This window comes from Corvus moneduloides, chromosome 4 (assembly GCF_009650955.1).
Source record: "Corvus moneduloides isolate bCorMon1 chromosome 4, bCorMon1.pri, whole genome shotgun sequence".
NCBI lineage: Eukaryota > Metazoa > Chordata > Aves > Passeriformes > Corvidae > Corvus > Corvus moneduloides.
In genome coordinates this window covers 50,385,655-50,403,313 of record NC_045479.1, presented here as the reverse complement: position 1 = coordinate 50,403,313, position 17,659 = coordinate 50,385,655, and the positions used below count along the sequence as shown (strand labels likewise).

The 17,659-nt window shown below is 39.6% G+C and overlaps 1 protein-coding gene across 2 annotated transcripts in view; it reads right to left on the bottom strand.

Annotated features, from left to right (window-relative positions):
- The window catches only part of ST7 (suppression of tumorigenicity 7), a 144,675-nt gene that overhangs the window by 13,743 nt on the left and 113,273 nt on the right, over nucleotides 1-17,659 (bottom strand). For both annotated transcript variants that reach the window (XM_032106271.1, XM_032106272.1), the window contains exons 10-11: nucleotides 9,247-9,319; nucleotides 7,591-7,693 (exon numbers count right to left, since the gene is read on the bottom strand). In XM_032106271.1, coding sequence (XP_031962162.1) covers nucleotides 7,591-7,693; nucleotides 9,247-9,319 — 176 coding nt within the window. The remainder of the gene's footprint in view (nucleotides 1-7,590; nucleotides 7,694-9,246; nucleotides 9,320-17,659) is intronic.

The window sequence follows — 17,659 nt, the reverse complement described above, 5'->3', positions numbered from 1 at the left end:
GGTTTTTTCCTCCCTCTTCAATCCATGAACTAGACTACCAGTTAACTGGACAGACAACTCGCGCCAGTTCAGCAGACATCTCATCACTGCTGTTACTACATTCGTTAGTGGAGGGGAAAGAAACAGCAGAGGGCAAAGGTATACCCCTTGTTATATGCCCCTTGATGGCATCCTTTACAGGAAAAGGAGTAGCAGACAGAAAACAGGCTGCTGAATCAGCTCCTGTTTGTCAGTTCTCCTGAAGAGTGTAACACTTCCCAGCTGTGTGCTGACTGCTCTTCCACAGCACAGGGAAACTGTTGCTCTCTTCCAGGATGCCCAAGATCTCCCCACCAGACTGCTCAAGTTAACACAAAAGGCAGTAGGTGAGTCAGGCACCAGCACAAGACTGGGAAAGTTATGGCTAATCACTGGCAAAGAAGGAGGGAGTGTGCAGCCTCTCCATTTTACCTGGTGCTACAGCCTGGTCTGGAAGGAGGAGGACTGCAGGACCTAGGGACTGACAACTTCCTAGTGCAGGCACCCATGAGGAGACAACCTGGCACCAGAGGCGAAAGGGAGGCATGGGTGGTGTCAACCCTGCACAACTCCTGATAAATGCTGACTTCTGTGAACAGGGTGTGCTGGTGCAAAAAAGGAGGCAAAAGAAAGAAATGAGGATTGAAAGTCAGCCTTGTGGAAAGGAAGAGAAAAGGGCAGAGGAAAATGAGCACCAACAGCATAATGTCATGCAGGATGTCCTAGAGTTTGTCACCCCTTTGTCTAAAGGAGCTGTCAAGCAGGTTAAAGATTTGGAGAGCTCATGATCGAAACAGAGAATTGTCAACCCTGGGAAACAGATAAATACTTCAAAGAGGAGCGAGAAATCACATGTTTCTGATGCAGGTAACAGCATTAAAGGAGGAGAAACTGAATTAGCAGTGGGAGTAGATGAGTGTGATACCTGCCTTTTAGAAAAATCTGAGAGAGCTACAGAGCAGGTGGATTAATGGAGGAAGCTGCAATTTAGTTGGCAGTCCAAGTGATTACGGGTGACAGAGAGAACAGAATGAAGAGCTGACAAGAGGGAGGGAGCTGCCAGGCTTACACGGATACAGCAAACATTCACTGCCCTAATGAATGCCTCACCCTTTTAAAAACACATACTGTACCTGTTGAGCAGAATGGAATATAGCTGCAAGAGCTGCAGGTTTCTACCTGTTTTATTAATTTAGAACATAACTCTTACTTCCATATTTTCTGCAAAATTAAATGAGAAAGTAAGTTCTCAATACTCAAATATTTCAACCAAAGGGAAAAAAAATGAACCCAATGACATGTCACTATTTGTAGGGAAAGAAAAACCAGGAAGAATTGTCATATTTCTAGGAGTGTTAAGAAGAAAACATGTTATTTTGATTCTTATGTACTGCTTGTTATCAGCAATCAAAAAGAAATCAAGTGGATGTACCAGATGGAAGGATATATCTTGACACTTGCAAATCAAGCTTAGTCCTCACTCAGTTACGTCGTCTTTTCAGTCTGCATTTTTCTCAGTTTCAGAAAGAAACTATTTTTTAAAGTTCCTCAGATCAAAAATGTGAAACACTCCTCCCTCATTACTCTATCACAGCTACGTTCCCAAACAAACAATCCATAACCTGGCTTGGCAATATTCAAGGAGACCCACACATAGAGTTGATAGGTGGCTCAAGACTATTTGTGACTCATAATTGTTTTTATTCTATGCATAAATGTCAGCCACACCTTTTGGACATACAAACTGTCAATTAATTTATTCTGGAAGCATTTCCAGCAGGAACACTGACTGTACACAGCCCCAGAGAGACCCTGTCTGGAACACTTCGTATAGTTCTCATCAGGCACTTTCCAAAACAAAAAAGATAAAATTTCTTAAGTACACAAAGAAATGGCTTTGGGACACAGCACTTGAAGGCCTCCATCTACTTAACTTCTCTGAACATTAGTAAAGGGACCCAAAAAGCTACCTAGCTGTTAGCAGGGCTTGATTATTATGGAAGGAGAGATATGACTGTCCATGAAAATTAGGATGGCCTTGATGTCCTAGAATATCATATCCATTGGTGCACTGCTGTATTTTCAAGGAGAGTTGAAGAGCCCAGAGGGCATTCGGGTTCCTGGAGGTTTTGCTGGCAGGACTAAGGGTCTGTCTGGAGATAGCGTAGCCAAGGGCAGCCCCATTTTATGGTAGCTGCAGGCTACTGGTCCCAGACCTTTCAGAGGCAGGACTGAGTCCCAGCAATCTAGCAGGGTTTCTAGCAGGTTGTCTGTGAAACCAACACAGTCCCCCTGAAACGTTTCATATTGGACAAGCAGACAAATTCCAGTCAAATGAACTAAACAATAAAAAAATTTAAAATCTTTCTTTAAAAACCATCCAATGAGCTGCAGTCCTCATGCTGCCTATATAAGGTGTGAACTACAGTCCTGATGGACTACTGCATGCAACAAACATCTCCAGCGGCTGGAAAAAAATCAGCTAAAGACACCTGACTGTAGTTTCCAAGAGGCTGCTATTATGCTTCATCAAAGGTACTATACCAGGCAGGTGCAGTCTTCTCTTCAACCACCAAACTTGAGGGTGGGAATCTGACTATTCATATCCCAAAATCTCCAAAGGCCTTACTCCAGATCACAGCCCTTGTTGTCACAGGACTAACAGGGACACAAAATCCAATCACACCACTAAAATTCATACTTAGTAACCTACATCTCTTGACAGACTCCTTATTAACTCTAACTCCTAATACACTGGCATCTGTTGCTGGCATCCACTCAGATTGAACTACAACCTTCACAATTTAAGTAAAAAAACTTCAATAACTTAGCAATCCTTTGAACACAAAGGGAAGAGGGGAGCCCTCTGTCATCCTGACAGAGCTCTGAACCCAAGCATGGTTCCACTTTAGAGGGAGAATCAAACAACAGGCTAAATAAGAAACCTAGCTAAGAGCTAGGCATTCATGGAGGAAACCTAGATGGTAAGACCAAGACATCTCCAACTGCATTTGTTTTTCAGGAACAAATGAAGAAGGTTAACTAGAACAAGAAACAGAATGCTGTCACCATCTGGGCTTACCACATTCCTTTAAAAAATGAACCAGCTCAGAAACAAACAGCCTAGAAAATTTCAGCCAGAATGATCTCTTCATTCTTGTGGCCAGTGACAGGACTTGTGCTGAGCACTGGAACAGGCTCCCCACTGAAGTGGTCACAGCGCCAAGCCTAACAGAATAAGCTTTTGAACAGTGCTCTTGGCCACATGGTGCGACTCTTGGGGATGGTGCTGTGCAGGGCTGGGAGCTGGACTTGATGATCCTTGTGCGTCCTTTCCAATTCTGGCATTTTCTCTGATTTGATGATTCTATTACCCAGCCTCAATGAAGTTAGAAGCAAATACTGGAGTTGCACAATGATTTCTGCCATCATGAGATAGCTCAATTAGCCCTTTGCCACTGCATTGTTCTGGCTTGGAATCTTTTTCGGGTTCTCTTTTTTTTTTTTTTCTGATCACTCTCTTCTCTCCCTCTAACCTAACCTTTTTTTTGTCAAAGACCTGTATTTGGGAGTTACAACAAGTGTAGCAGTAGTTTTCATGTGCTTCTACAGAGGGCTTCTGGGCCAGTTACCTGACATTGTGATAGGTACAGCTCAGCTACAGCCATTCTGTACACACACAGGAATGTCTTTTAGAGAGCATTTGGAGAACGACAATGGACCTTGTATACATGAAGTGCAACAGGGTGGAATTTATACTTCTCTTGCTTAAATCGATTGAGTATACATTGTTTATTTCACAATATTGACAGCTCTCTGGCTCCTAATTCTCTTCTGCTGGGAGTGCTTTTAGCATTCCACATTACTTCAGTGACCTTTTATAAAATAAATCAACCTAACTCAGGCAGGTTTCCTTCTTTTCCTCAACTGTGCAATTCAACTATGAAATTACAGCTCAGGTCGCAAATAGGCAACAGTCACTCCTGCACCTGTGACAGCATCCCTCCAGGCCAGAATATCAGAATTTAACATTGTTTGAACAGGAACTCTCCTCCTCCCAGTGGGATGAACAGCATAAAGCTTAAGGAAGTTCCAAAAGCATAAAGCTTAAGAAAGTTCCAAAATACTGGTTTCTACATGCCCAGTAAAGCCACTTTTAGGTCACCTTTCAAATTCTCATTACATTGATGGCAATTAAGAAGTTTGGCCTTTTTTGCTGGAAATACAATAACAAATCACCATCTCACTGAAGAGTTAAAAACTCTCTCAAACATATCTCAAATAGTTTCTCTGTAATATCATGGGGTGTGTGGAACAGATTAATTTCCCATCTGGTCTATGAATTTGTTTGCATTATTTGTTTCTATTAGCAACTACAACTTACTAGAAACCACACAAGCATATGGACAGACACAGTTCTTACTAAAGAAAATCAAAATAAATGAGAAAAAAAATGAGAAGGGATGCAACAGATAACAGATGAATCTTTAAAAGCATTTAATTCAATGGTTTGTTACATCCTTTTAAGAGACTGTTTATAGACAAAACTCACATTTGTTAAAGAAATATCAATATTTAAGTTGTCTGATTGAAATGCAGCATACTTCAGTAGAGACACTCTTCAAATCAACTTAGTTCCTGGCTTACATACCAAACCCATACAACTGTGCGTAGGACATACTTTTGGCTCACTTTCAGCAATCAGATATACAGACCATCATCTGTTTTCTCTTTAATGAATACCTCTGGTCTCATACATCACAGAAAGGAGGGGGGTGCTTTTCATGAGGAGTTTGAATGAAGGGAAAGAGCTCTGCAAATCAGTTCAGGAAGGGTGTTCCACAACTGAGAGATGTCCCATAGACAGCTGTGGAAGCTTATCAGCATTAGCTTTTTATAGTGCTGTTACATACAAGTAGGGAAGCCCCAAACACATATAAATAAAATTGATGAAGTTGTGTGTCTGTGTATATATATACACCTTTTTTCCCAACCACTCCACAAATTGTGTACTCTTTGTGATATAGTATGTACCTACAAACCCCTCTGGGATTACAGCTTCAGTGGCAATACAACCCTCTCTGTTTAACTTCTAAATTTTTGTGCAGTACGTTAAATAATTTGTCACGTTTGTAGTTTATCTCTTCCTCACTCTGAACAAAAGACTCATTAACTTTTAAATCCTAGAGAAGCTCTGAACACACGTTAGTTTTGTGGCCCTGTTAGATTTCTTGTGATGCTGCTTGCTAAAACTCTTCCCATTTCATTAAAAACAAATGGGATACGACTTCAATTACAATTGAGTGGAAATTGAGGTGTAATATCCACACTGCGTAAAATTATAACCAAAAACGTAGTTTCACACCTTAATATCCCTTAGCTAATAGCAGAAGGAATGAGTGTGAAATCAGCACTGCTGTATATTAATCTGTATTAGGCTATTCTGTTTTAATGTTAAAATATGAACTAAATGAACCTCTGGAGTCTGCTCCTATTACTACCTTGTTAGCCTGGTAATTTATGATTCACAAAGGTTTTCAATTTCAGAGTGTCAGACTTTGAAAAACAGAGGGAATCAATTAACAACATGAACTTAAGGAGGAAGAGGACTGGAATTTCTTTAAGTCAAAAGTAGACAAAATAATATAGAATCTGCATTTCACATATGGGCATACTTGTCAGAGAGGAAATTCAGCCTTTTATTGAACAGCCACCTAACCAGAAGCTGGCTAGTAAGAAGGAGGTCATAAAGGATGAATGAAAGTACTGATCTACAAGAAAAGCAGGATCTTGGCAGTCTGGAAGTGCAGTTATGGGACAAATGCCACAACTTACAGTAACGTGGATTTTGAGAAGGAGGTCAAACTAAAGAACATCAAGGTCTTAAGTATAAACAGAAATAGAAAAAGCAAAAAGGTAGTAAATTAAGACTTGGCCTCAGTTTAATGGCAGTGTAGAGCCTGGAGACAATAGCAGGATGGACATCAGGAGCATGCACAGAAGTGGAGGCCAGTGCACCAACAACCTCTGTCCCTGAACAGCGAATAAACCAGTCCCAGAAACAGCCAGACTAGCAAAACTGACCTAAAGCAAAAAGATCCCCACTCAGAGTAACTGATGAGAGACATAAATGCAAAGCCATTCATTTAAAGAGGATGGAAACACTGTGTGTTAATGTGGGAGTGTTAGTATGCAAACTGTTAAAAGAGATTTTGATGGAAACAGTTATCAAAAGAACGGAGATAAGTGAGGAAAATGGAACAGGCTCCAAGGACTGCTCATGACAGGCTAACCTGGTCTTTTTCCTTGGCAAGATCTCTAACTGGGCTTCAGTAGAACATTTAGAAAAGTTCACCCAGAACAGGACTGGGCTAGAGAATTAAACAAGCAACTGGGCAGAACAGAAATACAAATGGCTGTGTTGTTGCAAGAACAATTGGCACGGAAGAAAGTAAACAGAGAAGGCCTGGAATCAAGCTTTATTTAATATTTCCATTTTATAGTACGACACAAAAATAGAAGCTTAGCTAATAATACAAAAGGACTCATCTCACCTAAACTTTGTTATCTAAAAATCAGGCTTTCACTGGAAAAGTCAATGTAGACACATTGAGGAGGAAAAGTCTGTCTAAAGAACTAAGACAGCTCATTCTTTCTACTGCCTGTAGAGGAAATCTAGATGATTTTACTAAGCAAATAGCCTAACTTTCAGACAGCTACACCATACTATTTAGTGGTTGGCACAACAGACAAAGCTCACAAAGAAAACATTTAATTCCTGCAATGCATGAGAATTAACTTTCTGCAACCCATGTGTACATAGGGAAGAGGGTTTGGGCTTATCTTGACCAGACTTGGTGTTCAGCTGTACCTAATGAATAGGCTCCCTACACTGACACATCCCAGTTTTCTGATGCTTACTTTCAAAGGGCAATAGCAGCCCAAAGGTTTGTGGGGTGAAGTTCAGAGGCCAAAAAGATCCAATGGCCAAAAAACATCCTCCTTTAGCCTTTAGCAACCTCTTGGCAACATTTTACTGCTGAGATACAAGCCCCAGAGAGCAGGTATGGAAATTAGAACATAAATCCATTTTTTTTACTTTGTAGTTCTCAGCAATTCTTCATCTCTGAGCTTTGCATTCTCAGAACTTAATGACAGGTTGCTGCATAAGGAATTACTAATGTAATTTATATGAAGCACACCATGAACTCCAAAGATAGGCTCTTTTGTACAGCATGCCAAAAATGTATTCTTACATATAATCATCAAAACAAATAAAATATGCTACTTTGAACTAAAAGATCTTTAATGACTGTTTTGCAAATAATAATCTATCTTTATGCATGATCTGCCTGCAGCACAGCATTTGGTGCAATCCACTTCAGCTGAAGTTTCGAGTTGCACAGTCCTGAATGTGACATTGCAAACGAAAAAACTGTGCATATGATCAGCTTCTTTTCCTTTCCATTGTTTGCTCTCTTTTCCACAACATCACTCGTTATTCTAACACAAAAATCAGGAGTTATATCCTCAGCAGTATTTCAGCTACAACAATGTTTTCTCAATACTCACTTTTGGCACATGTGGATTAAATTCTACTGCTCTGTGAATAGCTTCTACTGCATTCATCTCTGCAGTACTCAGCCCTCGCCTTGAGGCAGCCTCTGGAGAAAATCTGCAAAAGCAAAGAAACAAACACATTAGGTCAGAAATGCCAGTAAGAAAAAGTCAGAAAAGGAATCTAGAACATGGGCCCATGTAACCAAACTGAGTAATTTTCCTATGCTCTCCAAACTTCCATAGCAAGTGGAAACTCTGAGTGATCTATTACATCAAGGCCAATGAAAATCCCAGCAGAAGCGGAAAGCATGTTTGTATCTAATCATAGCAGAAAGTCAGTCCAAACAGTCCCTTCTCTGTCACTAATCTAAATTTGCTCTAGGTACCTTGCTAGGGGCATATTCAAGGCTGAAGTTGCATTAAAAAAAATAAAAGAAAAGAAAAAAAAACCAAGACCAAAAAACCAATGCCAAATTATTGTTGGAGGGTTTCTATTAAAAACAGGTTTAGGGAAGTTTTAGGAAGGTTCCCAACCCAATGCCCCTGGGTCAGGTTGGGATGGAAGCACGATGCAGCAGCAGTAGCAGGTGGTCTACTGGCTGCAGCACCATTGAGGGTAGCATGCCCAAACTGTGGGCAAATCATCTGCCCCAGTGAATAAAAAACCAGACCATGCAATCTCTTTCTCACCTCACACCCCACGGCTAACTCCAGAGCTGTACTTGGCAGGCAGACACCACAGGGAAAGCTGTGACAACCTTAGCCCTGCCCTCCCAAGCTGGAGTCGCTGTGTAGGGAGGAAAGATGTTGCAGTAGGTACTGGCGATCTACAGGATAAAAAGAATGAAAGAAAATTACTTAGATCTTGATGTGTACATACACTTTAAAAGCAAAAACTGTCAGGATGTCAGTCAAGAAAATGGCTTTCCACTCCACTTGCTTTTCAACTTTAGGGGGCATTCGACCCTCAGGTGCACTGACACAACTCTGCTTGGGATTTGTGTGAAGGCATCTGAGAGCAGAATGGGGATTTTTGAGCTCCATCTCACAAGGAGCTGAGCACCCTTTCACAGTGGGCCAGTGCTCTCAAGTCCACAGGCATCAAATAGATGTGCTCAGCACCTTGGAAGGTTGAGACCCAAGAGAAAAACATAAAAGGAATGAACAGATATTTGTGTCTCTAAAAATATGAACGTTATCTACCTCTCAGAATCCCTGACATAATAATGCTAAATCCACCTGCCGCTATTTACTTAGATGAGCAGTCTTCTGACAGCACTTGTAAAATGACATTGTTACCAGTGCATCCACATTTAGTTATTACCTTTTTGTGGTCAGGTTTACACAAAGGTGAAGAGGTTCAGCCACACAACCCTTTTCAGTTGCACCTTCACTATACTATCTAGGAAGCCAAAGCTTACCCAGACAGTATGTATAAAACTGAAACAAGAACTGAATTTATGCTATTTCTCTTCTTTTCTTCTTCCTTAGTATCTGAAGTGCAATGGTTGATCACTACAAATTTTTTATATGTAAAGTAATTTTATCAATTTACCACAGGTCTTAATTTTCCTGCTAAACCAGCAGATTGTTAGGGTGTGGGCTCAGCTAAGAAAAACCTTACGTTAAATCAGGAATTTTGCTGGACAGTGGTTCTTAAGCACTTACTTGTCAGAGACAGCTCTGGCTTTGAGCAATGCAGCTGTGTAACATATTGTTGCTGATTTTGGTAAACTTATATCTGTAGAAAAAAAAAGGAAAAAAGAAAACACTTGAAAACTTAAAAGTGAGCAGAAAGAAAAGTGTTTGATTGATACTTAAGAGTAAGCATGACATGCACAAAATTAGTATGCAAACTCAGAATACTTTCTCTTCTTGGGACTTAACACTGTCACATCACACTAATTTTTAAATTTTCACCTGATATACAGGCTTTAAAATGTGTGTTAATGACCACTGGAACTGGTGTTTAAACAGCAACTGGGCTCATTAGAGAACTAATTTAAAGAGTGACATGATAGAGACATAATGGAAGAATTCATTACTCCATACATAAATGTATAGATAACTTGGCATACCTGAATTTTTCCACAGTTCACAAAGTATCTAAGTAATAGCTGAGGGCTGTCTTACTCACTCTCAATGTTATCACTGAGAAGCAGTTGTCTAATATGAGTATGTGGCAGCTATACAAGTTAAGACAGCTATTCAAGTAATAATGGATTTGACTTGCAAGCAACCAACCAGTAGATTGATTGAAGTTAAAGATCAACAGTAAAATAAGGTGTTTTGCCTCCTAAGAAAATATTGGACCAAAACACACATTCACCAGATACTCTCTGGCCATTTTATCCTGTTCCAGAGACACACAGGAACCATAAACCTGAATTAATCCATTAGTTACCTTAATTTATACTTATTTTCTACCAGCAAATCGGCACAATGCATTCAAAAGGTAGAGAGAAATGCTGTTTAACAGACTGGAGTGATGTATTTGTTCTCACTGTTACAGAGAATTGACTTTCATATTTTTAATCTCATGGTGTGACCCTTGGAGATGTCCTGTGCAGGGCTAAGAGCTGGACTGAACGATCCTTGTGCATCTCTTCCAAATCAGCTTATTCTGTGATTCCGTGATTCTGTAATCTACCCAGCAGTCACATATTGTCACTGAAATATTCCAGCATTAAAATTTAGAGATTACAGCTACATGGAAAAAAAACCCTAACCACAACAAACCAAACCCACCAAATGTAGGATTCTGCAAACCCTTCTGCACACGCTGATAACTTCTTAGAGCAAGCAGCAAATACAGCACAGCAAACACAAGGCAGTGAAGTAAGTCCACTGTAAAAGCGAGGAGCGGCTAATCTGACTTTTGTTCTAAGAAACTATCTATCCCTTGGTTTGTCATGAAACTTGATTAGAAAGACAAAATTACCATGATAACTTGGTTACTTTAGGATTAACAGACACTTGTTATTTACTGAACTCATGTGCCTTGCAAGATAGGGCTCCAAAAGGGAGTTAAAGAGGACAAGCAAGTCACATCTCAGCAGTCACCATCCTTCATTATTAATAACCAAGCAACCAGGCACAATGTTGTTCTGTTAGACAGAAAACACTGCCAGAATGACTGAGGCGCTTGGAAAAGGCTACCTGTTAAATCCTATTATCTTTTTATGCACTTTGAGTATGAGATGCACATCTCCTGTTGGAGGCTTCCCTATAATATATTGCAACTATAATTTCACTGGAGTATGTAATTGTGGCAAATAAAGTAATTAAAATCAACAGCATGCGAAGTAGTTTGGATGATAGATATGTTAATTACTCCACTAATAGAAGACAGCTACAGACACAGGCATGAGCATATGTTCAATGATAGGAAGAGCAAGTATTTCTAAACACATTCAATAACCCTCTATATACCAAGTTTTCCTTAACATCAGGAGTTAAAAGTTATTTCCAGTGAACAGAAATGCCTTTTAAACATATTAAAACAAAACACAGTATCACAAACCACTATCTTTTAGTAGGTAGTAAGTGTTCCTGAGCTGGAAACATCTGTGCATATAGATTGCAAGATGATTCACAATGAACAGCTGGCATCTGTAAAGAAGGGAAATGTGGTGAGATGAGGTAAGGCTCAGACACACCACGTGAGTCCTTTCTGCAAAAGAAATGGGATTTCTCAAAGAATGTTGTCTTCAAATCTGATCACCCATGGTCAAGAACAACAAAAACAAACAGGACTGGACTGTTTTTGTATCAACCAAATGAAATCAAGACTGAGAGAAGATCCAACTGTTTCCTATGCAGACCCGCATGGAACACTAGGAGAGGAGAAGGGTTGCTTAGGTAAAGGACAACCTCAGCACAAGAATAAAGAGCTCAGAATTAAATTTAGGCTGGAGATTGAAAGAAAGTTTCTGTGAAGTAAACATTTGAGGCAGATTTTCAGGTAGAATAGTGGGGCAGACAAACCAACTAATTCTAAGATGGAGCTTGCTCAGCTCATGGAAGGGTCAGTATCATGCAGGGAATGCAACAGCAGAGGCCCTGATTCACCCAGGAGGCCTCTTCCAGTACAATGCTCCTAGACAGCAAGCAGCACTTGTTTGAGGATAATACTTATAGATCCCTAGCAATGGAAGAAATATAGACAAATGTTCATGTTCATCACAGAATCACCGAGTAGTTGGAGCTGGAAGCGAGCTCTGGACATCATCTAGTCCAATTGAGACAGCTCTAATAGGTCCATGCCTGCTTGCTTTCAGAAGACTTTTGCTTTTTGTTTGCTACATATTAGAAAATAAGTATTTGGTCCTGCTATACGCTGGTCTATTACTACAATACTTTAAAATCCTCATATAATTTAGGCTTCATCTCCAAAGCTGCACCCTCATAGTTTAGAGAGAGGCATAAAAACTATGTCTGGTAACAACTCCAATTTAGCAAGGGAATCATGTCCAAACTAGCCCTAGGAGATACGTACTCTGTCAGGAACCAAAGCAAAGTTTTAATAAATGACTGTGTTCAGCTCTGTGAGCCATCTGGCAAAATATCTTCACATACACTGTTTCCCACCCTCCTGTGATTACTTGTGGAGCTCCCACAATGTGCTGAAAGATGTGACTGCTATTCTGTTGTCAAATTCATCAGGACATTTTTGCCTAATAGCAACTGATGTGTCAATCTAAAAAAGGCTCTCCTTCTTTCTTATTGCTTGCATCTTTAAACAGAATACAAAAATTTAGACTTAATTTATGAGCCTTTTCTTTTAATAAGCCCCAGTCAAGTGGGGAGGGTTGGAAAAGTGAATTCCTACTATTCATTTGTTTACTATTCAGTTGCTTATGAGACTGACCTGATGGAAAGATGTTATGGATATGCAGAGCATGCCACATATCATCTAAAATGGTCATGGGATCTATTGTTCTTATAAATCGTAACTAAAGCAAAAAATTATGAATCTGCATATGGAATGATGCAACATCCCCTACCAAGTCATCAGAAGGCTCTAAACATGAAGAGACAGGCATGTTGCAATTGCTTTAGTCATTAATAAACGCAAAAATATAAGTCACTAATCAGAAATTATTCCCTATTTTGCACGGGTGGTAGGAAGAATTGCTTATGGAAAAGACAAAGCACTCTAACAAATAAATATGTGCAGGCTGGATCACTGATGACAGAAGAGAGATGCAGTCATCTATAAAGACACAAACATTAAGAAAGAAAGTGAATTAAGCTTATACAAATGGTTAAAAACAAGACTAATATGATGGAAATCATTAAAGAAAAGTATGAGCTGAACATCAGGGGAAAAACACTATCAAAAAAATCTGATATCCCATTAAAACACTGACTGCATTTTCCCACAAAATATAGTAGAAACCATGCTGAAGGGAACACAACAATGAACACGGTGCTTACAAAAACCATTTCTGATTCTTTGTACTTCTGGCATTCTTCCTCAGTGGTGGGAAACACCCGAAACCAACACACACAGTCACTACGTTAAGGGCTGGATTTTGGCCCTCGATAGAATGGGAAGACCATTCCAGCACATACCAGAAGTCTTTACTTTGCCGTGACCACAACTAAAACTTACACTGTTGAGTTATGGAAAGATTTACAACTGCTGATTTCAAACATTTCATATGCCACTCTTGCTGACATGTATATCAGTGACCAAGCAAGTGTCAGCCACTTTAACTTGACTGAATTCAATCCTAAATGCCTGTGGAGGGGAAGGAGTAATTTCACCTAAAGAAAGTTAAAGAGAGCAAGACTACTATAATTAGTCTTTTTGTGCTTTTGCACAAATAGGAGAAACAAAAAATCCCACAGAATCACATGGCAAAAAAAAGAGACCAGATGGTATAAACAGACATAGAACTGATGCTGAGACCTAGCTGGAGTGACAAGTGATTTTGATATGGAGGAAAGAAATTAGTTCTTACAAGCAGAAGCTGGAAAAGATGTGATAGGAACAAAGATAAACTATTCTCTTGATATTACTGTTACACAAACTGGAGGTCTTGATTTGCATCTCTTGGAGAAGGTAGATTAGGTTTTGGTAGAACCTTAACTTAGAGGAACTCTCTTAAGATACCTCTTTCAAAGAAACAAAAGGATTATAAAAGACTGTGTATGAGGTAATGGCTGCTTCCATACTGCCACTTGCTACACCTTTAACTCTGAAGAAAACTCTTCCTTGCCCTTAGAACACCTACCCAGCTAGCTCCACCAGGTAGAATATCTCCAAACTGTCAAATATAAACATGACAAGTAATGAAACTATCTACAAAATCCCTGTCAGACCACAGCTAATGTAACTGAAGGCTGCATGCAATTGCTTCATCAATCAGCAACTCTCTACAAAAGGACTGCCTTCAATATAAATAGAATTTATATGCATAATCTGTAAGGACAAGAAGAAATTGGACAGAGGGGGGCAGAGACAAGAGTAGTCCTGAATAGGCCACATTTTAGAAAAGTAATTTCTCTGTGTTAACTGTTTGGATTTCACTAAGTTAAAAGTATTCCAAGAAAAAGAAGTCTGTTTCTAAAGTATTTCTTTGAAGGCCCGCATTTTGATATAACACTAATTTAAAGTAGGATTCTGCTAAGTAAGCTGTTAACAAATTGTCAAAGTGTTAACAAGTGTCAAAGTGTAGAGCAGAATGAGATCTTCTGTATTTAAACCCCATTTTCTTTCTATGTGTTCTTTGCTCTAAAATATCTTCTCAAGTGAACTCTGTATTTGGGACTCTGGCATGGTAACATGGTCTTTTTCTTTCTCTGCAAAGGGGTATGTGAGAGAACAATCTGTATAAGGTGTTCATCCTGTAAACCAGAAGGCTTATAGTCTCACTGGAAAACTCTGTACTTTTAAAAAATGAAAGCAAGGACAGGTTTAGAGAGGAACCATTGCATTACTAAGATTAAATACACAGGCATCCATTCTTTCAAAATCTGACTTTAAACTGCCAGAAAAGTCTGAGTTTTCACACAGTGCCCAGGTCATCACTTAATATCTATCAAAGCAACTGGCTGCCCAGGGAAATTAGTAAATCAATTGCTCTAAGCATCACTACAAGCAGACCAACTCCCTCAGCCATAACTATTGCTGCTGTAAATAACATGGATATGTGTTAAATCAGAGCCAAAAAATATTTTCAGAATTCAACAGTATTTAGGTCATCCTCACTCTATTGACAGACACTGAACTCTGAAACCATAATGATGTAGCTCAGCAACAGTGCATGCTGTTCCACTAATGAGACCCTTTTTCCATGAATAATGAGTATGGACATCAGCTCTGTTGCCAGGTACATAATATAAACACAGTTTAACACATGACTTTTGGTAAAGCAGAGCATCTGCTTGCAGAGGCTGAGATTTCACATGATGTGGTCCAATATTTTAGCCCAGGGAGGGAGCAGACTGCTCAAGGAAATAATTTGTTCATATGTTATCAAAATACAATAAATCAGGTTTGGTCTTAGTCAAAAAAAAGCAGAGGAGTGGGACCAACAGAAACTGCAGATAGGAAAGTATAAATGAGTTCAGTGTTTTATATTCCAATAAATCTTACAACACATGAAGCTGATGAGTTCTAAAATGAGCTGAGACTCCCTGAGACAGGCCTTCTGAGACTCATGAACTGTAAGGGTTATACTGCTTAAGCCTGTGTTTGCTGAGTCCTTGTGCATACCTAGTGCATACGCACACCATACCAAAGTGTGAGTTGAAACTGCATGTGTTCAAACAGCTGAAATAAGAGCTTTATTTTTGAAAGTCTCATTTGTTCTGACTCTGTAAGATGCTTTTGAGAAAACGAAACACACCTTCAAGTTTTATCAACTTCCATGACATAAAGTGCTACCATGGTATTGTTTAAAATCAGGGATCAGTGCTTTAGTATGCCAAAGTAGAGCTCACACTGGAGTTTAGTCTTTTGAGAAGGCATGGCTTAATACCCTGTTCTGTCACAGTTCTGCTATTTCCCAGGACTATTACCTCATAACTACATTGAAGACTAGAAGGTGCCAACAAACTGTGATGCCTGGGGAATAAAAACTGGCATTTCTACTTACAAGCTTTTTAACATGAAAAATAAAGAACATTGGGATCTCTACCAGTGTCACAGGAATTACTGAAATACAAGGAGCTACTAGAAAGACTCTAATGTTAGCACTTTAACTGCCAATTTCATCAATCAGACTAAGTACAACCAAGATCTCTCCCAGACTCATTACTGCTACTGAATGGCAGTACTCGAGGGCCTGGGTGACATTTTGATCTCTGCTTAGAATGATTTGACTCCAAAATGAGGTGAAAACATTCCAGACTGGACTGGCAGCAGTGATGAGCACTAACGTTGCTTGTAATCAGCTGCATATTTCTCTTTTTTTAAATCTCTGCCACAGTCTACTGCAGGAGTCTGAAATCTGGCAGGATGATCATGTTAGTACAAGACAGTGGTCTATTATGAGCCTCATTTAAATTTATCTTAACTTCCTAAGTTATAAGGCATTAGAAGAAAGCAGTTAGCCCATAGCCAGTGGGAGCTTCTGCATTTTTCTTGCCTATACCCTCCAAAGATTCTTTGCTCAACAAGTATGGGTCCAAGCACATTAAGTAATCCAATGAACATGCATCCCCTTGCCATGGTTCTGAGGGATGATATGGGCCCAAGTACTGGGGCTGACAGCGAGAAGTCTCTGTCTGTGTGAGCTGCTGTTCTGCTTTTTGGTACCCAGGCAAGGCAACAGAGAATGACAAACGAAGAGGAGGCAGAAGCCACAGAGAAAAGGGAAGATGGAAAAGATGTTAAGACAGTAGCTGTAAAGTGGATGGAGATATATATTGACCATCACTGCCCTGAAGAGAAGATTTGGATAGGTGATCAGGAAAAGCAGAAGAATGGAACTGAGAATGAGCAGTACTGGTACAAGGAGCCTCTGATGGGAGCAATTAAAAGCTAAAACTGAGCATGCAAAAGAGAAGACAATTCAGTAAGCAAATGTGACAGAAGACCAGCCAATTCCTTAAAAGAATCCATGAGAAAGAGTGTCCAAAGCATTGTGCATATAGGCTCCAGTGTCCATATTGGTAGGCATTTATACAACAGTAGCTCAAATAATGTCCATCCATCTTTTCCAAAACTGTAGATGTTGCAAACCTTAAAATCTTTGCTCAAAGAACACCAGAGATAGTAAGAGCTAGCAATTAAGAACATTTTAAAGGCTACAAGATCAACCTAGCAAAAGAGTTAATTAAGGCTACATAGGTTTCACTTAAGTCAGCTATTTGATACATGCAGGTTATGATCTCATTTTTAGTTATATCATTATATAATATTCCTTTCATAAGCTCTCATAACCCAGTGCACAGAATGACACTTTTCTGAGGATGAATGAGGACTGTGTAGTAACATAACAGGAAACTGACAGCTGTAGGCTCCCTGATTCACTTGATGCAGAACTTGGGATGTGGCTACTGAGTAAGCCAGGGACTGCAGTAAGAGGAGGACGAGTGGCACTGTGCGGGCTGATGAAGGCTGCTCTACAGATGGATTGTATTCCTGTTTTTATCATCAAGCTTTTACGCAATACAGGAAAAACCCAGTAAATTCGGACTAAACAACGTATGCCAGTTGGTGATTCTCACTCTGCATCTCTGAAATCCTGGTGTCTTGAATTCAAGCTCAAAGAGCTAGAGATGCAGCAGCTGTGATTTGGACATGAAAACAGTTGCAGTGCCGCAAAAACCAATGTCTACTGAAAAACAACAAAAAAATTAATACAAGTCCACCTACTCTTCTGAGCTTTCCAAGTTTTCCCTTTAAGACATGAAGTCTGCTACTCACTAGACTGCTATGAAGTTAAATCAATGCTTGTAAAGCACTTGTATGCTACTAAGTCAACATTCACAGGTAAGTCTACAGGGGCACTGATAATCTTTTCTTCAGAAAATGTTTGAATAGCACGCAATAAAAAGTCTGCAAAACCTAAACAGTCATTGTTTAAAAATCAACAGAAAGCAAAGAAAGCACAGAGGAGCTTCT